This window comes from Haplochromis burtoni, unplaced genomic scaffold, assembly GCF_018398535.1.
Source record: "Haplochromis burtoni strain Fernald_Lab_line unplaced genomic scaffold, NCSU_Asbu1 Contig_31, whole genome shotgun sequence".
NCBI lineage: Eukaryota > Metazoa > Chordata > Actinopteri > Cichliformes > Cichlidae > Haplochromis > Haplochromis burtoni.
Genome location: NW_024582392.1, coordinates 678510 through 701008, shown reverse-complemented (window position 1 = coordinate 701008; position 22499 = coordinate 678510). Strand labels below are relative to the sequence as shown.

The following is a 22499-nucleotide window of genomic DNA, read 5'->3' as shown; positions in this document are numbered from 1 at the left end:
AGCATGAGACGCCCTCTGTCCCTGCCTTGCGCCACAGTGAATATCACACCCAATTTTAAACCAAGGCAGCGTTTGGCCTTGGTGGTTCTCAGTCAGGCATGTCAAACCTCATCCGAATGGTAAATATGGGTGTAACAATCCTGAAATCTACACCAAAAATCAAACAGTGACAATAGATCATTGTACTGTCTATTTGGAAATTGTTCAGGTATGGAGAAAATGGACAAACATCAGAATAGAGGGGGTTCTGCCAGCAATAAAGACTTTTGTTTTTTGTTATTCCTTTCACATATAGTTCCTTATTACAGAGCACTGGACTGGAAAGTGAAAAATAAAACTCAAACCAAGTCTTTTATTCTGTGATATTAAATGGAAAATGAATCAAACAGAATAGGTTTCCACTAAGATAACGCTATATGTAATGCAAGTGCCCTCACATACACACAGCCTCTCCTCCTCTCTGGTGGGTTCTCTTTGTCTGGTTGCTGATGTCCTCACCTTTCGTACCAAAGACTTCTGTATTCTTCCCAATGTTCTGTTATAAAACTATAAATACACCTGTTTTGGTAAATTTAAAAAATAATTTAATGCCAGACCATGAACAGAATGTAGATTGAATAATCCAGCTCAAGATCTGAGCCAAAACTGAGGTGTGAATTGAGCCATGATCAAAGGAGAATTGTCACACTATTAATTGTGATATCAACATTCTAATGCCTCAGGTCAGGTAAAGTACCTGCAATAGTTTGAAATGTCAAGCACTTCAACATGGTGTTGAGTCAGCATGTGTGGAGCATCACTGCCCTCAAGTGACTAGAAAGGAGTATGAGTCCCCATGCTGGCAACATCCGTAAAGATAGATTAGGTCATGTTAAAAGTACACAGTGGATAAAAGTATTTGATTCCAGCCAAGACATAATTTTGTTTTTTGCTAAAACTGAATAATCTGAAAATTATAAAGAAATTCTACTATCCTGTAATTCATTAGCACAAATGGTGCGTTCAATTAAACTTTATGAAACTAGATGGTAGAGATTAAGAGAAGGAATATGCTAGCACTTAATACTCTTCTCCCTCATCGTCGTCTACCACGCTGTCAGCGCCCACCTCCTCATAATCCTTCTCCAGAGCTGCCATGTCCTCTCTGGCCTCGGAGAACTCTCCCTCCTCCATACCCTCACCCACGTACCAGTGAACAAAGGCACGCTTAGCGTACATCAGATCGAACTTGTGGTCGAGGCGAGCCCAGGCCTCTGCAATAGCAGTGGTGTTGCTCAGCATGCACACAGCCCTCTGGACCTTGGCCAGATCTCCACCAGGAACCACAGTGGGGGGCTGGTAGTTGATGCCAACCTTGAAACCAGTGGGGCACCAGTCCACAAACTGGATGGTGCGCTTGGTTTTGATGGCGGCAATGGCAGCATTGACATCTTTGGGCACCACATCACCACGGAACAGCAGGCAGCAGGCCATGTACTTGCCGTGACGAGGGTCACATTTCACCATCTGATTGGCTGGCTCAAAGCAAGCGTTTGTGATCTCAGCCACTGAGAGCTGCTCGTGGTAAGCCTTCTCTGCAGAGATGACTGGAGCATAGGTGGCCAGGGGGAAGTGGATACGGGGGTATGGCACCAAGTTGGTCTGGAACTCTGTCAGATCAACATTGAGGGCACCATCAAAGCGGAGGGAAGCAGTGATGGAGGACACAATCTGACTGATCAGCCTGTTCAGGTTGGTGTAAGTAGGACGCTCGATATCGAGGTTCCTACGGCAGATATCGTAGATGGCCTCGTTATCTACCATGAAGGCACAGTCAGAGTGCTCTAGGGTGGTGTGGGTGGTCAGGATGGAGTTGTAGGGCTCCACCACAGCGGTGGACACCTGGGGAGCTGGGTAGATGGAGAACTCCAGCTTGGACTTCTTGCCGTAGTCGACAGACAGACGCTCCATCAGCAGGGAGGTGAAACCAGAGCCGGTGCCACCGCCGAAGCTGTGGAACACCAGGAAGCCCTGAAGACCAGTGCACTGATCAGCCTGAGGACAGAGAGAAGAGATGACAACCAGCCATGAGTTACTTCATTCAATAATTTAATTCGTGTATACATTTTATACTAGCTGCTTTGAATTCACCCACCAGTTTGCGGATCCTGTCCAGAACCAGGTCAATGATCTCTTTGCCGATGGTGTAATGTCCACGGGCGTAGTTATTGGCAGCATCCTCCTTGCCTGTGATCAGCTGCTCAGGGTGGAACAGCTGGCGGTAGGTACCACTGCGCACCTCATCTATGCAAACCACATTACTTAGTTTTGCTTTAAAGATGTTTTAATTTTCCTACATTATTGTTCAGCTAGTGGTGATGACACTTACCGATGACAGTGGGCTCCAGGTCCACAAAAACAGCTCTGGGGACGTGCTTTCCAGCTCCAGTCTCGCTGAAGAAGGTGTTGAAGGAATCGTCTCCTCCTCCAATGGTCTTGTCACTGGGCATCTGTCCGTCCGGCTGGATCCCATGTTCCAGGCAGTAAAGCTCCCAGCAGGCATTGCCGATCTGGACACCAGCCTGACCAACGTGCACTGAGATACACTCACGCTGTGGAAGTGAGATGGAAAAGCCATTTATTTGGTGACTTCATTTTTGACTTATTATCCAAAAATTACATTGTTAGACCTGCTCTTCAACTAACGTAAAGTTACCTGGGGGAATATGACTTCATGATTTAGGACTGTGATTTCAGCAATACTGGAATTTTAGTATAGAACATTAAAAATATTTAATCGTTCCATCAGTCAGCTATGTAATTTGTCCCTTGCAACAAATGAATCACACTTGAGAGAATTCTTAACACGGTTAATGCTTTAGCGAGCCAAGTTGAACTTGAAGTCAGTTTTCACTGTCACTTGCATAGCTCTCTTAACCTAATTACATCGCAAAGGTAACTTATGCGGAAGTCAGGCCAGGTTATGTTTAGAGTTTTGGTTTAAGGGAAGTTGAATTCATCACTGATGTCATTTTTCTTCTGAAGTAACACCTTTTATACGCAACCTGTTAAACCACATCCTACCAACAAAGGACCAGTCACAGAAATTTGCCTGTATTCAGGAATGTCAGCTTTATTTTTTTTATCATTTGCATCTGATTTGAGAAGTCGGTGCTCAACTAATCCATTTTGGTGCAGAAGAGTCAAATGATGCACCAAACTTGCCTGTTGTGTAGCACTCACAGACCCTGCAGAAGGATCATAACCACTGTCTGATAATCATCTCCGGCTCAGGCTTTAGGTTTTGTAGAACCAACTAAATCAAAGGTTGGAGAACATGGTCTGCAGTACATCCTCCGGTCTCTCACTCTTCAGTAGTGACATCAGTTTTTGGTTTTGTCTCAGCTTTAACTTTCTTTAGACCCTCTTACATCAGAAACATTTTCGTCATAAATTAGCAGGTAGACACTGGAAAGAGATCACATCGATCACGGGAGAGAGACGGATAGATGGCAGCCTGTGCGCAACTTTTTGCGTATTTGGGGAGCGCACCCGCGCGCTATGGTCGCTGTGGCGAGAGCAATCTACAGGAGATGGCGACAGATTCAGGACGTTCAGAATGTGTGGGATCTTAAAAATTCCGCCCGCTATTTGCCGCTTTCTATAGTCCGAAATCGCTACTCCAATTTACATAGCCTGTCCGCTACTCATGTGGTCACCTGAGGCCTTTTACGCTCTGAACTAACAACCCTTTAGAAATATGTCGCATGTGAGCCAGGACAAGACAATCGAGAACAAACAAGTGCACATCAGAGTTCAGCAAAGCAAACACAGCTGTAGATAATGAAAGACTTCTTTACAGAAAAGTAGCCCATACACGCCCAAAAACATTAAAGACATGAGAAGAAGAAGAACAATTGAGCTTCAAGTGAGTTGGTTTGTTTGTAGTCTGCGGTCGCAGGTTCATAAAGGCCAGGATCCTTCAAAGAGTTGTTAGTCATGGGAATGCTTCAGCCTGAAAGCAGGATGACCTGTTGACAACTGGCTCAGTGCGCGCACAAGAAGCCGGAAACGGACACAAGCAAATAACTTGAATTTTGGATGTGTCCTGTCATATCGCACCAAAAATACAGTCAGGACAGCGTAGTCTGGTTAACAGTGTGAATTTTATCCTTTTAAAAATGAAATTGGTGTTGCTAAATCCTGCTGATACTTCCGGCTAATCTCAGTTAACGGTCTGCCACCTGATTATTGACTATTTCAGTAATGATTTTTGATTAAATCCACACTTAATAAGAGAAAAAAAATTTACTCACCATGTTTCCTGAAGTCAAGAAGTTTCAGAGCCGAAATGAGGAAAACGAGGAGAAATTAGTTAATTCCTACAAACAGGCTTTTATGAATCCTGTGTAAGAGATAAATGACCAGCTCCTGCTAAACGGTGGTTTTTATAACCCTAGATCCTCCGGAAACAGTCTGCTGGATCTGATTGGTTTGATGTCGCATGAGACCTGCGCCTATTGGTTAAAATGGACCAGACGGTAGGATGGAGATCTCTGCAGGTGCTTTCTTACGATTTCTTAAATATTTGTGGAGTACAACATGGTTTTAACAACTTATTAGGGCTATTTCATTATATGAAGAATGGATATGTTACACTTCCATATGAACATTTGGCTTTTATAGACTTCAGAATTATAAAGAAACATTATGAAGATCTAACATCTGGGCTTAATGGATCTGGTCACTTGCCACTTATTTGCAAAGAACACTGATTCGTCCAACCAGAAGGTTTTGCATTAAGTTGTCCAAGCGATGCAGGAACGGAAGAAAGGAGTCCTGATAGTGGGATCTGGAGCTTCTATTCTCAGGTTTGTGTGCACCTCTACCTCAAACCTCAACTAAAAGCTCTGATCCAGAGCGGTTTTAAATAATAGCCTTGAGCCAGAGAAAAGTATGTTGGAAGTTGAGTAGTCACCAATCCTGGAATTTTGCTGATTTTTTTTTTTTGTTCCAGGCTGACTTCAGCCACCTTCTCACTCCTCTTCTAACAGAGATACCCACAGCACGCAGGTGTGAAACTGAAGATGGGCAATAATACTGCCATTGTGGCTGTTGTTCAGGATTATGTGAAAAGGTTGGAAATTCAGTGGAAAGGTACTAATGATGCAGATTGGGGAATTGGGTTATTGCCTGGAAAAGAAGCTAGATGAGGTTCAAAAACAGCAACAAGGATGTGAGAAAACAGGTTATGGAAATCTCCTCATTTGCTGGTTCAGGTATGTTTAAAAAGGTCTTTGTTCCCCATCATCCGAATGTTATCGATACACTTTCCAAACTATTTAAATAGGTTTTATGGTTGAAGGAACTTAAAATAAACATCTGCATTAAGTTACTCGAGTAAAAAGATATCAAAGCTCAGGCTTAGTGCTAATACAGTCATAAAGATCACTAGTATGACTGAAGACACTGATCCTACACTTTGTCTTTGGAGCTATAGTAAAAACAGTCATCCGTCAGCTCATGTAGCTTTAATGCATGATCTGGCAAGACAATCGAAAAATAAATAAAAATGGGGTGAGAAATTCTGCAGTGTGACTCCAACTTTTCTAGTATGTGGTGAATTAATTTAGCCACTTGAATGCTTGTAGTTAAGGATATATGTTCATCAGATAGTTTAAAGTTACATTTGTTGTGTAGCCTGTAAATGTGGCCAAATTAGAAGTTTATTAAAGCCTCCTGCAGTAGACCTGCTGTTTTAAATGTAATGTAAATCCAACGGGTTTTTCTGCTTTGCATCTTTGTTTATAACCTCTCTTTTATGGATCTGTTACGTGACTACAAGTATAGCTTTGAACATCAGAGTTACATGTTTCTTTTATTTGTATTAATTTTTATTTCAATTAATTTTAGTTTCCACAGCGTATTGAGTCATTCTGTTTCATTTTTATTAATTGAAAATATTCAGTTTCACTGTTAGCTTTATATTTTAATGCGTATATAAACATTTTCAGGTTATGTAGACATCCTTGTCTCAATAAACTGATTTACAAATTTGACCTCATCAAAGACCAAAAATAAGATTTAGTGTTTATTTTTATTTTAGTTAATCTTGTAAGTGCATTATCATTTTAGTTAACCTTCTTTTTAGTTTGTATTTTTGTTTCAGTTCATTCTTTTTCTAACACCTAGTTTCAGTTTTTACTTCACTTTTAGTACCTATAATAACCTCCTGCACATAATGGACTTGAAACAGTAAATTGATGTGAGCCAAATCCACCCCTGTGAAAGCTGGGTTCCCGCCCAGTGCTTATGCTCTGGCACTGCCCCTGCATGAAGGGCTTCTCTCAACGCAGATGTCCTTGGCTGGTGGATGATCTAACTTATCAGGACATACAGTGTGGAATCAGATTTTGGCCTCTTGTCAAGCAGGGGTGCACCGAGGGGAAGGAATGCCAGGTGGCAGGGTGCTGTTGCCATTATTGACAGCATGACATTTCCTGCATGATGATGAATCAATTACTGTATAACCTACATTTTGGTTACCCCACATTCTGCCTTTAGGCCTCTTTTTGGTGACGTTACACGTCCACTTCACAGGTTTAATAAGAAATAAGTTGTATGAGGCTGCTGACATTCAGTTTTCTATACTTAACAATATTTAATCTCTTACAGTTCCTGACAAACTTATATTGCAGTGTCAGGGATATATATGACAGTATAAAAGGAAATAATGCACCATTTTATTAGAAAAATATTAAAGTCCAAAAAGCTAAAATTGCCATTGGAATTTATCTTTTAAATCCTTTCTATTACTTCGAGTCTCTGAAATCTGGGCTATTTTCTGCTTTTCTATTTTTTATTTCTCATCCATCCTATAGAACTACTGGAGGTATGAGCAGAGGTGGCAGCAGACAATATGAACGGGGGCATTTGGCTGAAGTCACTTTGTTATTCCATTAAAAATAAATAATCATCATAAAAAGGATTCATGTTTTAAACCTTATACACATAGAAAAATGTAGGCAAAGTTATGAGAGGGCAAACATATCTGTCTCAGATTACATGCGGAGACAAAGCTGGAGACAAATGGGAGAGAAATTTTTTCCAGAGTACACCACTCACTAAAACATTTGACTGTGCTCAGTATCCTCGACACATTTACATTTTGTTTTGCAATTTTCAAACAGTCCTGCTTTAAAAATAGCTGTACGACCTGATGAATGGCACCTTTATTGTTTTATAGATGTGAGGGGTACTTCAAAGTCTGACCCATCTGCTCATTGTCCTCATCAGTCATGGTGGTTAACACGATTCACTGTAAACTAATTATAACTGAGCTCACACTGCAACAACTTATCAGTTACATGATTGTTTAAGTTTCATTACAAAACTGTATGAACTGGCATAACTTATAGTTGAGGTGTATCGGTAGGATTCAGCTGAGGTGCACAGTGACTTTTGTGGGCATAAGCCTGGACTGCCACTTCAGTAATGAGAAGGGAAATGAACACCTCCAAATCATGAACTGAAATGGATAAAACAAGTGGAGCACTAACAGCGTGTGTGGATCAGCTTCAACATGTTGATTCAGAACATCTGTGGAGCATCACTGCCCCCAAGTGACTAGACTTTAATCAGTTTTACTTTCAAACACTGTTAGTGACCACACAAGACACCTGTTAGATTATATTAAACCACAGTGGGTCTTACAGGGTTTGGGATGTAGAGCCTCTACAGATGGATGCTGATGAGATTTAAAAAAAAAAAAAAAAAAAAAAAAAAGTGAAATCAAGTTATGAGATCTTTATTAAGTGGGGAATTTTGAAAGGTTAACATTATGATTGTTCTGACCTAAAAGAAAGGATCAACCCTTTGTGTGATGCATGGGCTTTGCAGATTTTTGGCTTCTAAAGTGGTGCGTACCAGAAAGTATTACAGCATCATGTGAGCACTTTAATTCCACACAAGTTAGATTAAGCTCTAATAACTGAAATTCTAAATTTGAGAATTTGATATCCAGTGCCCTTTATAGTATTTTAAAAAGAAAAGACAAATTGCAGTCATTGAACAAACTTTATTTATGACAGAAATAAATGGCACAGGACCATTAAGTCATTTAATACTCTTCTCCCTCATCATCCTCTCCCAAGCTATCAGTTCCCACCTCCTCATAATCCTTCTCCAGAGCTGCCATGTCCTCTCTGGCCTCGGAGAACTCTCCCTCCTCCATACCCTCACCCACGTACCAGTGAACAAAGGCACGCTTAGCGTACATCAGATCGAACTTGTGGTCGAGCCGAGCCCAGGCCTCTGCAATAGCAGTGGTGTTGCTCAGCATGCACACAGCCCTCTGGACCTTGGCCAGATCTCCACCAGGAACCACAGTGGGGGGCTGGTAGTTGATGCCAACCTTGAAACCAGTGGGGCACCAGTCCACAAACTGGATGGTGCGCTTGGTTTTGATGGGGCAATGGCAGCGTTGACATCTTTGGGCACCACATCACCACGGAACAGCAGGCAGCAGGCCATGTACTTGCCGTGACGAGGGTCACATTTCACCATCTGATTGGCTGGCTCAAAGCAAGCGTTTGTGATCTCAGCCACTGAGAGCTGCTCGTGGTAAGCCTTCTCTGCAGAGATGACTGGAGCATAGGTGGCCAGGGGGAAGTGGATACGGGGGTATGGCACCAAGTTGGTCTGGAACTCTGTCAGATCAACATTGAGGGCACCATCAAAGCGGAGGGAAGCAGTGATGGAGGACACAATCTGACTGATCAGCCTGTTCAGGTTGGTGTAAGTAGGACGCTCGATATCGAGGTTCCTACGGCAGATATCGTAGATGGCCTCGTTATCTACCATGAAGGCACAGTCAGAGTGCTCTAGGGTGGTGTGGGTGGTCAGGATGGAGTTGTAGGGCTCCACCACAGCGGTGGACACCTGGGGAGCTGGGTAGATGGAGAACTCCAGCTTGGACTTCTTGCCGTAGTCGACAGACAGACGCTCCATCAGCAGGGAGGTGAAACCAGAGCCGGTGCCACCGCCGAAGCTGTGGAACACCAGGAAGCCCTGAAGACCAGTGCACTGATCAGCCTGAGGACAGAGAGGAAGAGATGACAACCAGGCATGAGTTACTTCATTCAATAATTTAATTCGTGTATACATTTTATACTAGCTGCTTTGAATTCACCCACCAGTTTGCGGATCCTGTCCAGAACCAGGTCAATGATCTCTTTGCCGATGGTGTAATGTCCACGGGCGTAGTTATTGGCAGCATCCTCCTTGCCTGTGATCAGCTGCTCAGGGTGGAACAGCTGGCGGTAGGTACCACTGCGCACCTCATCTATGCAAACCACATTACTTTAGTTTTGCTTTAAAGATGTTTTAATTTTCCTACATTATTGTTCAGCTAGTGGTGATGACACTTACCGATGACAGTGGGCTCCAGGTCCACAAAAACAGCTCTGGGGACGTGCTTTCCAGCTCCAGTCTCGCTGAAGAAGGTGTTGAAGAATCGTCTCCTCCTCCAATGGTCTTGTCACTGGGCATCTGTCCGTCCGGCTGGATCCCATGTTCCAGGCAGTAAAGCTCCCAGCAGGCATTGCCGATCTGGACACCAGCCTGACCAACGTGCACAGAGATACACTCACGCTGTGGAGAGGGGGGGGAAAAAAAAAAAAAAGTAGTCATTCATTTGTCATCAATTCTGTTTTTTTAATCCCAATAGTAGCTGAAAGCTAGTCATCACATGTTGAGGCCGTCTCTGGAACTAATGTGAGAAATGAGGAAGAAGAAAATAAATAAGGCTCTTTGTTAGCAGTGGGATGCCACAGTCATGACTCCCCTGAGGCTGATAACATCTGAGCCCTTTAGAAATATCACATGTACATCAAGCAAAGCAACAAGCAAATCTTTTGTGTCGAGAACAAACATTTTCACATCACACCAAACAAAAGACACAAAAAAACCCCATAAAACTTTAAGTGAGCTGCTTCTGTTTGCGGAGTCTGTGGCTTCAATTTCACAAAGGCCGGGCCTCTTCAGAGAGGCGCTAATCAGAGGAATGCTGCAGGCTGACCTTTGCCAACTAGGTCAATGTGCGCATGAGAAGCCGGAAACAGACAGACGGGGCAGAACTTGAATTTGGGCTGTGCCTCGTCACGCTACACCAAAAATACACTAAATGTCTGTTGAACACTGGGGTTGGAAATGATAACTTCTTATAGCTATTAAAGTAACGACTGAACTTAAGGACCCTTTCAGCTGATTTGAATTACCGGCTACCACGTGATATAACTTCAGTTTGAACTTAATTGTAGGAAAAGACAAAAAAAAAACAAAAAAAAAACTTGACACTCACCATGTTTCCTTGTGTTGATAAGTTTCGGGATTAAAATGAGGAATAGGAAGCGAGAAAAACGTTAGCTCCCACAAATAGGCCTTTATGAGTCCCGTGTAAGAGGCAACTGATGCGTTGCTTCTGGGCGGGGCGTTTTATACTCGCTCACCCGCCGGAAACGCTCCGCTGAATCTGATTGGGTCACGTCACACGAGCCCTATTCCTATTGGTTAGATTGTAAGCGTCACGTTCAGCCTGACACGGCACAATCTTTTCAGGAAGGTGAGGCAATCCCAGCTGCCAGCAGTGTGTTTCAGGCAGGAACTGTGCTTTTTTTCCCCAGTGATTTCACATTTAAGTTTTTATTGTCTGTTTTCACTCATACTTTACAGCATCTACCAAATATGATCGGATACATTGTAAGAGAAAGACATGGCAATTAAAGTAAACAGAGAAAAAGATATGTTTTCACGTGGGAAAAAACTTTTTTAACCCCTATTTGGAAGCAAATTAAGGTTTTAGGCGGTTTTTTAATATAACTGGTGGTTCTATACGTGCCGGTTTTATGTACAAGTGCCTGGAGGAGATTCATCCCGGCTACAGAATGGTGAGACTTGCATCTTGGAGGGTGGGATATACCTTGAGTTCCCCAGTCCTGCTTTATTTAGTTAAATGACATTCAGTGAGTATTATAAGCACAATATAGAGTGTTGGGAGAAGTATTCAAATAAAGAAAATGACACTTAGAAATCCACTCCAATAGACTCCCTCAAAAATAAGGGCAGCATTATTGTCAGCAAAATTTTAAACAAAAAACAAAAAAAAACCTTTTGTAAGAAAAAGAAACTTGTCATCACATATGACATTATTACTTAACCAGACCTGAATCATTTTGGTGCTGCGGGCTTGTTTTTAAATATCTGTGTACCTCTAAACAATGTCGATTTATGTCTCCCAACCTGGTGCTCGGGGTCCAAAGAGTCACAAGCAAGATTTATTTATAGAACACATTTCAAAACAGCAGCTTTTTCTTCTTTCCACAAAACCAGAAGCCCGAAAAAGTAAAAACACAAACATACTGACTTACACAAAAAGTAAATATGGAGGGTAATATTACATTAAGTCTATATTATGTCTTGAGCCATTCTTTTTTCTTTGCTTTGTTTCCCCTGAGCTGGGCTTCTTGTAGATTTTTTTTAAGTAACAATAGTTCTCCTAGAGCTTGAGCAATAATTCTCCAGACTTTCCTGAAGGTCTTTCAAAGTTTTTCTTTGGGCACTGGCTGTTTTTTTCACTCACATTCAGTCCAGTCCATGTACCTTATTTTCCTTTATTTGTCCAGTTGGCCAATAGGGGAGCAACAGTTACAACAAATACAAATACCTGATCAATTTCAGAGGAATTTCTGTTTGTTTATTAACCCACTTAAAATTGACCTGTGAGGATTCAAGCATATCGAAGTAACTCACTTATTATTTGTTCCAGTTTCAGTGGGGGAATAAAATGCCAAACATTCACTTAGACAGATATAATATGGTATTTATCACCAACAGGTGATTCCCATAGAGTTAGCTGAATATTTAGCAAATGTGTTTTTAAAAAAATTATAGGAACTGGACAAGTGGTAGACAAAAGAAGAAAAAGCATGCTTAAAAACTGGCAAACTGAATAAAAATGTCTGAGCTTAGAGAAAACTACTATCTGAAATGGCTCCAAGACACTGCTTCTTTGTCAAGGGTAGCAAGCCTAAAAGACTGAAAATCAATATACAACTCCACTGAAAAAAATCCCATCTGACCACTTTAGGAATGAGCTGATATTTTTACTATTAGCATATTTAATGAAATGCATGCAAAATATTTTTATACTATATGAATATTTAGGTCTCAAGCCTAAATTTAGGTATTTTAAGATGATGTCTTCTAAGTTGCATTTTTGCCTTTTCAGTGAGTCTTCATTACTTTTAAAGGGAGAAAACGTGAAAATGTCAAGCCTGAAAATCACATCTAAGTTCTGTTTAAAATTACAATTACATTTACATTTACAATCCCTATTCCACAAATCTCAAATTTTAAAGGCAAGTGAAAAAGGGCTAGAATTTTATTTTGACCCAGAAGAAGTCACAGCTACAGCTGTGGCGTTGTGTTAGAGCAAGCAAAGCAAAGCAAAGTAAGCAGTGCTTTGTTCAGTTTGTTCAGTTCAGGTAAATAAAATAAAAAAAATAGGCAGGCAGAAATTAAAATGTCCCAAAGTGAAAGCAAAGTCTCTGCGTCTACCCTGTATTATACTGCCATCTTGTGGCACAGTCGCTTCTTGCTGTTTAATAAGCTGAGCAGACAAAGGCTCCACAAACTCTTTCAGATTAGTATGAGTATCTCAAACTTACTTTTTCATTAATATTTGTAATCCTCCTGTGAATACTGACAGTTAACCATGTCACACAGTGCTCAAGCCTTTTAATTCAGCTGTAATTTTTATGTATCGATATATTTTATTATGCTTTTTCATCCTTAATCAAGTAGTTGAGCTGCTTTTCTGAGCTCAATAAAAGCTGTTTTGGAGGTATGTATTCCTCACAGGACAGCCACTACAAACATGTTATTTTATAGAATATGATAAATCACTGTAGATAAAACAGAATGTAAACGGTTTAAAATGAGCTCGACATCTTAACATCAGTATTAATCCCTATAACACTAACAGGCATCCTTTTTCATCAGAATAATTACTTTATGTACAATTTGTCTGTAATGCAATCATGCCAAAAAAGAAAATAGACTCTTGAAGGTTCTAATGCTTGTTTTATGCTTGAGCTGTGATAGTGGGAAGGCAGGTAGGCAGGTAGTTATGGGATGCTGAGAGTGTTTGCTGTTGATGGAGGCAGTGTGAAAAATATGTGTTACAGCCGGTCTGTGGGCTACTCTTGTTTGTTGGTCCATCAGCCATCTGCTGAGAACAGCAAAGTGATAATGTGCAAGGATCTGAAGAGGAAATAAGTATTGAAAACTGTCCACCGCAGCCACTGTTTGTACTTTTCATGCTTTAATTTTTTATCTTTAACATTCGTTTTATGCTTCATCCTTTCCCAGTCCGCTGTTGCTCCCTCCTCCATTCCGGCCCATTTGTAAGTCATTCAGCTCTCAATTCAGTGATGTGCAGTTGGAAACACATTAGTGGTGTGTAAAAACCCCTTTTCATCCACTGTACACAGACAGACACATTACTGGGACCATAAATCACGCTTGAGGCTTTACATATCGGGTGATAAGACGAGGTCTTAAAAGCAGGTAAATGCAACCTCAGATGAACGACACATCATTCATTTAACAAAAAATGGAAAAACTACAGATTGTTTGGAAGGGGCTGCCATGGTCTCTAAAAAAGAACACGACATCACAACTTATGTTAGTATCTGAACTGTAACAGCCCTTTGGACAAACAAGACCAAAGTGGAGATGTTTGGCTACGATGCACACAATCGTATTTGGTAAAAAGAGTAAATCAGCACAAACATTAACTGTCAGCATGGCGGTGGAGGAGTGAAGATTTGGGCTTTTTTTGCAGCCACAGGACCTGGGCGCCTTGCAGTCATTGAGTCGCCCATGAGCTCCTCAGTATATCAAAGTATTCTAGAGTCAGATGTAAGGCCGTCTGTCTGACAGCTTGGCTAAGTTCCCAAACACAGCAGCAAATCTATATGAAAATGGCTGAAGAAGAAAAGAATCCAGATTTTGCAGTGGCCCAGTTTAAGTCAAGGTCTCTACCTACTGGAAATGCTATGGTGGGATTTTTAAAAAGCTGTGCAATAACAAATACCTGCTACCCTAAATTACCAACAAAGCACTGTAATAAAGACGAGTGGACCAAAATTCCTCCACATTGAATCAAGACACCAATCGAGTCATACGGAAAACGATTACTTCCAAGTTACTGCTGCTAAATGTGCTTCTCTGAGTTACTGAATCATATACCTCACTCAGTTTTTTTTACAGGTCTAGAAAATCCTGTGAAAAACTTTCCTTTTCACGACTATAAAAGATAAACCCGGTATCAAATTTTAGGTAAAAACGAAGAACTTTTATATGATAACTCAATGCGACCAGCCATCAATCCCACATATTGTACTCCGACGTTTTCTCAAGCAAATGATCAGAAATAGACAAAAACATCCAGGGCACCGCTGCTTTCTTCTGTTACTTTTAAACATAAGCAGTTCATTGGTATTGGCACAAATTTAATATTGAAACTATATCCTATGATACTGATGCTTAAATGTAGTCATAGAAAATCATTCTGAGCAAAAATAATATTTTGTTTGTAGATTTTGCCACTTGGAGTGGGTGTGAAATGTATTTTGTTGATGTTTGTAACAGAGCATAAATGTGCTTTTCAGCCCTGAACATTTCATGTGGATATCTCCTGTACTTCAGAGGTTGTGGGGCTAAAAATCCTGGAAAAAAAAATGTTCACCTAACCTTATTTATGTACTTTGTACCTTTTGTAACTCCAGATGTTTTTATAAGGTCAGGATAAGCTGTTGCTTGGCTTCATTGGATACAATAGTAAAGTAGGAGGTCAGGTGAGAATGCTGCCCATCTGAGGTTCCTCTTATAGTTTAATCTTATAGTTCCTGTGTGGACTTACCAGACCTGAAGAGTAATTCACTACAGCTGTCAATTCAGTATTTTTATTTTAGTTGTAGTGGAATACTTTTGGCTGCAGCCTTATTGTCACAGCAGATGGATCCACATATTTGCTTTAGCCCAAACTTTACACCGGTGGCTGGGTTTGTGTCTCCTTCCAGTCTCACACCATGGATCTATTGTGAGTTGAAGGTTTCAGTTTAACAGTTCATACTATTTTACAGCTTAATTTTGAAGACCGCATTGTAAACCTCAGGATCCTCATTACGGTCTAAAGATTTGTCACAGTGCAAGGATTCCTAAACTGTGGGCTGGGGCCCCCTGGTGGACCATAAAGGTACTGCAAGCGGGCAACAGCCAAGTTATATATTTACATAAACATATTTATTTATATAAAAACTTAATCAAAGGTGGTTAGTTTATGATATTATTCATTACTTGACCTAAATTTACTGCTTTTGTATTAAAGTTTGTGGCAGGTGGGTCACACGGGCTGGTGCTATTACAGTTGTCGTACCTAAGCTTTGAAAGAGTCTTCCTTTGTCATTCAGGTCGGCTGAATCACTCAGATACTCAGCAGGTGAATTTTAAACACCTGCTGAAAACTGATTTTCTTAGCTTGACTTTAACTATTGAAACTTCAAGCAATGGTTCACACTAATATTTAAAATCTGTATTTATGAACAGTATTTATAAACACGGCTGTAGGATTTATGTATCGATAACAAGAAAAAAGATTGGAACGCTATTGAGAAAACTAATCAGCTTTTTACATGCATGTTTAAAAACATATGAATTTGAAACATCTTAAATTACATGATTCAAACATTTTTGTGCTACTTACTCATGACTAATATGTCGTAAAGTTTCTGAATATTTAAAAATCATTCTGAAAATATCATTTTCAATATCACTGAATATTTAAAAGACAAACAGTTAAACAGTTTTTCATCAGAGGTTTTATTTAGAGCATAGCCAAACTTGACATTTCCAAGGGTTTAGAACTGAACAGCCAAAATGACAAAACATTTGTATTTGGAATGCTTTAAAGAAGACATTTTAGTCAAATATTTCCTTTTTAACTAATGCCTTCAGGTCCCTTTCAGTACTCCTCTCCTTCCTCCTCTCCCTCACCCTCAATGGAGTCGACTCCCACCTCCTCATAATCCTTCTCCAGAGCTGCCATGTCCTCTCTGGCCTCGGAGAACTCTCCCTCCTCCATACCCTCACCTACGTACCAGTGAACAAAGGCACGCTTAGCGTACATCAGATCGAACTTGTGGTCGAGCCGAGCCCAGGCCTCTGCAATAGCAGTGGTGTTGCTCAGCATGCACACAGCCCTCTGGACCTTGGCCAGATCTCCACCAGGAACCACAGTGGGGGGCTGGTAGTTGATGCCAACCTTGAAACCAGTGGGGCACCAGTCCACAAACTGGATGGTGCGTTTGGTTTTGATGGTGGCAATGGCAGCATTGACATCTTTGGGCACCACATCACCACGGTACAAAAGGCAGCAGGCCATGTACTTGCCGTGACGAGGGTCACATTTCACCATCTGATTGGCTGGCTCAAAGCAGGCGTTTGTGATCTCAGCCACTGAGAGCTGCTCGTGGTAAGCCTTCTCTGCAGAGATGACTGGAGCATAGGTGGCCAGGGGGAAGTGGATACGGGGGTATGGCACCAAGTTGGTCTGGAACTCTGTCAGGTCAACATTGAGGGCACCATCAAAGCGGAGGGAAGCAGTGATGGAGGACACAATCTGACTGATCAGCCTGTTCAGGTTGGTGTAAGTAGGACGCTCGATATCGAGGTTCCTACGGCAGATATCGTAGATGGCCTCGTTATCTACCATGAAGGCACAGTCAGAGTGCTCTAGGGTGGTGTGGGTGGTCAGGATGGAGTTGTAGGGCTCCACCACAGCGGTGGACACCTGGGGAGCTGGGTAGATGGAGAACTCCAGCTTGGACTTCTTGCCGTAGTCGACAGACAGACGCTCCATCAGCAGGGAGGTGAAACCAGAGCCGGTGCCACCGCCGAAGCTGTGGAACACCAGGAAGCCCTGAAGACCAGTGCACTGATCAGCCTGAGGACAGAGAGGAGATGACAACCAGGCATGAGTTACTTCATTCAATAATTTAATTCGTGTATACATTTTATACTAGCTGCTTTGAATTCACCCACCAGTTTGCGGATCCTGTCCAGAACCAGGTCAATGATCTCTTTGCCGATGGTATAATGTCCACGGGCGTAGTTATTGGCAGCATCCTCCTTGCCTGTGATCAGCTGCTCAGGGTGAAACAGCTGGCGGTAGGTACCAGTGCGTACCTCATCTATGCAAACAAGGACATTACATTAGCTACACTTCAAAGGTATTTTCATGTTAATTTGCTTGAATTATTGTTCAGCGAGCGGTGATGACACTTACCGATGACAGTGGGCTCCAGGTCCACAAAAACAGCTCTGGGGACGTGCTTTCCAGCTCCAGTCTCGCTGAAGAAGGTGTTGAAGACGGAGGGATGCTTTACCTTTAAATGAAAAGTGGGATTTAAAACTGTGTGGCTGATTTTGCTATATAGATATTCAATTTCTTGCAGTGTAGTGTGGGGGGTTTTAGTCCCAGCTTGAGATGGGGAGATGCTCTGACGCTTTTCAATTGGGGGACGTGGCGGGCAGACCGAACAAAAGAGGTTTTCTGGGGTGGACAGAGGGAATAATGGAGACTTCAGTCCAGCCGGTGACTCTGCGGTATTTTATTCTCTCACTGGCATGACAAAAGCCCCGGTCATCACTAGTCGTGACCGCGACGGGCTGTAAGGGCACGGTACTGGCAGGGAGAATGGCATTAAGCTGTATCAGCTTAAAAAGAATGCCCCACACCCACAGTAACCCAATCCTTAGGGAAAACTGGATGAAAATGCCCTGTCAGCGCGGCAAGCCATTAAAAATGCATGCGAGTAACGGACTCTCCCGGGCTGATAGTTACCGCACTGATGCACAGCCAGCCACCTAGCAGATGTACAGCCGGCAACCTAGTAGTATTTTCTGTTATAACGGTTTAGTTTCAGTGATGAGTCGAAATCAGTGGCATTAACATATAGACAGACCTAACACTGAATTAAAATGATCAATTCTCTGATGGCAAAGATGGCGTAACTTGGGGGGGCGCAAAAACCGCATTTTGGGGCTAAACCGGCAAACTTTTGAGCCATTTTCCCACATTTGACTGGTGGTTCAACGCATGCAGTTATTATGCTGTAAAATCAATACCCGTGGGCAGGCCCGGCCCTAACCAATCTGGCGCCCTAGGCAAGATTTTAGGTGGCGCCCCCCTACATCGGCAGTGTAGTGTATGTACTCACAAGAAACCGAATAGCTTTGTCTTTGACCTTTTTTTTTTTACTTAAAGAAAGCAAATTCACAATCAGAATAATTAACAAGATAAAAAAATATATGAATAAATAAATGAATACAAAAAATAAAAAATGAATATATGAAATACAATAAATTTTACATACATAAACACAATAAAACGTGTCAACAAGTTGGATAAAATAAATTAAAAATACAATATAAATAAGGCAACAGGAACAGCTACTCGCTTGGGGTGCTGAGTGAGCGACCTTGAGCTGCGCATCATGGCTGGGTTGTGCTGCTGATGCTGCATCACTGGTGGGTTGTGCTGCTGAAGTGGAGGCAGCAGCGGTAGATGTGGTAGATGGCCCAGGGGTGGGATTTAGATGTAATGTTGTAACAAATAATATTTCTATTAAATAAGCTTTACTTTGCATTTTAATTAACGTGGGATTATTTTTTGTATTTAGAAATAATAGTACCAACTTTTTTTTTTTTTTTCAACATTTGTGGCACTGGCGTGGCGCCCCCTGATGGACGGCGCCCTTAGCATTTGCCTTTACGGCCTATGCCACGGGCCGGCCCTGCCCGTGGGCATTACCACTATGGCTGCCTTGCTTCCTTGACTAAACTTTTCTCCTTTAACGGCTCAACCTTTTCTAATATTCACGCTTCCCAACGAATTTCAACAGCCCCGACGTCATCGGTTGCCAGAGTGAAGGGTTTGTCGCATAGCAACGAGGTTCCAGACACAATCCAGTGCACCTGTTGGGCGGGAAAAAAATAAGACTAGTTGTTGCTAATAAAAGAACATGTTTGGGTCAGTAAAAGTGACTCTCACCCAAAACAACTGAATGAAGAAAAACACTTTGAACAGTTTTGTCCTTTGTTTTGTTTGCATAAATAAATTATTTTATTTTTGAATAAATAAATAAATAAATAAATGAATACATTTACAGCTAAATTAATCCCCCCCTATCGCTTTATTTTCTTCTCTCCACAGCGTGAGTGTATCTCATCCACGTTGGTCAGGCTGGTGTCCAGATCGGCAATGCCTGCTGGGAGCTTTACTGCCTGGAACATGGGATCCAGCCGGACGGACAGATGCCCAGTGACAAGACCATTGGAGGAGGAGACGATTCCTTCAACACCTTCTTCAGCGAGACTGGAGCTGGAAAGCACGTCCCCAGAGCTGTTTTTGTGGACCTGGAGCCCACTGTCATCGGTAAGTGTCATCACCGCTCGCTGAACAATAATGTAGAAATTAAAACATCTTTAAAGCTAAATGTAATGTTGTTTGCATAGATGAGGTCGCATGGTACCTACCGCCAGCTGTTCACCCTGAGCAGCTGATCACAGGCAAGGAGGATGCTGCCAATAACTACGCCCGTGGACATTAACCATCGGCAAAGAGATCATTGACCTGGTTCTGGACAGGATCCGCAAACTGGTGGGTAAATTACAGCAGCTGTATAATTATCGTTCAGAATTAAATTATTGAATAAAGTAACTCATGGCTGGTTGTCATCTCCTCTCTGTCCTCAGGCTGATCAGTGCACTGGTCTTCAGGGCTTCCTGGTGTTCCACAGCTTCGGCGGTGGCACCGGCTCTGGTTTCACCTCCCTGCTGATGGAGCGTCTGTCTGTCGACTACGGCAAGAAGTCCAAGCTGGAGTTCTCCATCTACCCAGCTCCCCAGGTGTCCACCGCTGTGGTGGAGCCCTACAACTCCATCCTGACCACCCACACCACCCTAGAGCACTCTGACTGTGCCTTCATGGTAGATAACGAGGCCATCTACGATATCTGCCGTAGGAACCTCGATATCGAGCGTCCTACTTACACCAACCTGAACAGGCTGATCGGTCAGATTGTGTCCTCCATCACTGCTTCCCTCCGCTTTGATGGTGCCCTCAATGTTGATCTGACAGAGTTCCAGACCAACTTGGTGCCATACCCCCGTATCCACTTCCCCCTGGCCACCTATGCTCCAGTCATCTCTGCAGAGAAGGCTTACCACGAGCAGCTCTCAGTGGCTGAGATCACAAACGCCTGCTTTGAGCCAGCCAATCAGATGGTGAAATGTGACCCTCGTCACGGCAAGTACATGGCCTGCTGCCTTTTGTACCGTGGTGATGTGGTGCCCAAAGATGTCAATGCTGCCATTGCCACCATCAAAACCAAACGCACCATCCAGTTTGTGGACTGGTGCCCCACTGGTTTCAAGGTTGGCATCAACTACCAGCCCCCCACTGTGGTTCCTGGTGGAGATCTGGCCAAGGTCCAGAGGGCTGTGTGCATGCTGAGCAACACCACTGCTATTGCAGAGGCCTGGGCTCGGCTCGACCACAAGTTCGATCTGATGTACGCTAAGCGTGCCTTTGTTCACTGGTACGTGGGTGAGGGTATGGAGGAGGGAGAGTTCTCCGAGGCCAGAGAGGACATGGCAGCTCTGGAGAAGGATTATGAGGAGGTGGGAGTCGACTCCATTGAGGGTGAGGGAGAGGAGGAAGGAGAGGAGTACTGAAAGGGACCTGAAGGCATTAGTTAAAAAGGAAATATTTGACTAAAATGTCTTCTTTAAAGCATTCCAAATACAAATGTTTTGTCATTTTGGCTGTTCAGTTCTAAACCCTTGGAAATGTCAAGTTTGGCTATGCTCTAAATAAAACCTCTGATGAAAAACTGTTTAACTGTTTGTCTTTTAAATATTCAGTGATATTGAAAATGATATTTTCAGAATGATTTTTAAATATTCAGAAACTTTACGACATATTAGTCATGAGTAAGTAGCACAAAAATGTTTGAATCATGTAATTTAAGATGTTTCAAATTCATATGTTTTTAAACATGCATGTAAAAAGCTGATTAGTTTTCTCAATAGCGTTCCAATCTTTTTTCTTGTTATCGATACATAAATCCTACAGCCGTGTTTATAAATACTGTTCATAAATACAGATTTTAAATATTAGTGTGAACCATTGCTTGAAGTTTCAATAGTTAAAGTCAAGCTAAGAAAATCAGTTTTCAGCAGGTGTTTAAAATTCACCTGCTGAGTATCTGAGTGATTCAGCCGACCTGAATGACAAAGGAAGACTCTTTCAAAGCTTAGGTACGACAACTGTAATAGCACCAGCCCGTGTGACCCACCTGCCACAAACTTTAATACAAAAGCAGTAAATTTAGGTCAAGTAATGAATAATATCATAAACTAACCACCTTTGATTAAGTTTTATATAAATAAATATGTTTATGTAAATATATAACTTGGCTGTTGCCCGCTTGCAGTACCTTTATGGTCCACCAGGGGGCCCCAGCCCACAGTTTAGGAATCCTTGCACTGTGACAAATCTTTAGACCGTAATGAGGATCCTGAGGTTTACAATGCGGTCTTCAAAATTAAGCTGTAAAATAGTATGAACTGTTAAACTGAAACCTTCAACTCACAATAGATCCATGGTGTGAGACTGGAAGGAGACACAAACCCAGCCACCGGTGTAAAGTTTGGGCTAAAGCAAATATGTGGATCCATCTGCTGTGACAATAAGGCTGCAGCCAAAAGTATTCCACTACAACTAAAATAAAAATACTGAATTGACAGCTGTAGTGAATTACTCTTCAGGTCTGGTAAGTCCACACAGGAACTATAAGATTAAACTATAAGAGGAACCTCAGATGGGCAGCATTCTCACCTGACCTCCTACTTTACTATTGTATCCAATGAAGCCAAGCAACAGCTTATCCTGACCTTATAAAAACATCTGGAGTTACAAAAGGTACAAAGTACATAAATAAGGTTAGGTGAACATTTTTTTTTCCAGGATTTTTAGCCCCACAACCTTTGAAGTACAGGAGATATCCACATGAAATGTTCAGGGCTGAAAAGCACATTTATGCTCTGTTACAAACATCAACAAAATACATTTCACACCCACTCCAAGTGGCAAAATCTACAAACAAAATCTTATTTTTGCTCAGAATGATTTTCTATGACTACATTTAAGCATCAGTATCATAGGATATAGTTTCAATATTAAATTTGTGCCAATACCAATGAACTGCTTATGTTTAAAAGTAACAGAAGAAAGCAGCGGTGCCCTGGATGTTTTTGTCTATTTCTGATCATTTGCTTGAGAAAACGTCGGAGTACAATATGTGGGATTGATGGCTGGTCGCATTGAGTTTCAT

At 42.0% G+C, this 22499-nt stretch overlaps 2 protein-coding genes and 2 pseudogenes across 2 annotated transcripts; 1 reads left to right on the top strand and 3 right to left on the bottom strand.

The window, feature by feature from the left end:
* Positions 1-265: 265 nt before the first annotated feature.
* On the bottom strand, positions 266-2618 carry LOC102311751 (tubulin alpha-1C chain). The gene is made up of 3 exons (XM_042219292.1): positions 2369-2618; positions 2135-2283; positions 266-2034 (listed from the first exon to the last, which is right to left on the bottom strand). The coding sequence occupies exons 1-3, from the start codon at positions 2487-2489 to the stop codon at positions 1060-1062; spliced, it is 1245 nt and encodes a 414-aa protein (XP_042075226.1). The 5' UTR covers positions 2490-2618; the 3' UTR covers positions 266-1059.
* A 5418-nt stretch (positions 2619-8036) lies between these two features.
* LOC121811881 lies at positions 8037-10345 on the bottom strand (annotated as a pseudogene).
* Positions 10346-15902: 5557 nt separating this feature from the next.
* LOC102311436 (tubulin alpha-1 chain) lies at positions 15903-19548 on the bottom strand. The gene is made up of 5 exons (XM_042219358.1): positions 19314-19548; positions 17724-17785; positions 17387-17486; positions 17143-17291; positions 15903-17044 (listed from the first exon to the last, which is right to left on the bottom strand). Exons 1-5 carry the CDS (start codon positions 19546-19548, stop codon positions 16064-16066), a joined length of 1527 nt encoding a protein of 508 aa, XP_042075292.1. The 3' UTR covers positions 15903-16063.
* A 69-nt stretch (positions 19549-19617) lies between these two features.
* Positions 19618-20999, top strand: LOC121814268 (annotated as a pseudogene).
* Positions 21000-22499: the final 1500 nt, after the last annotated feature.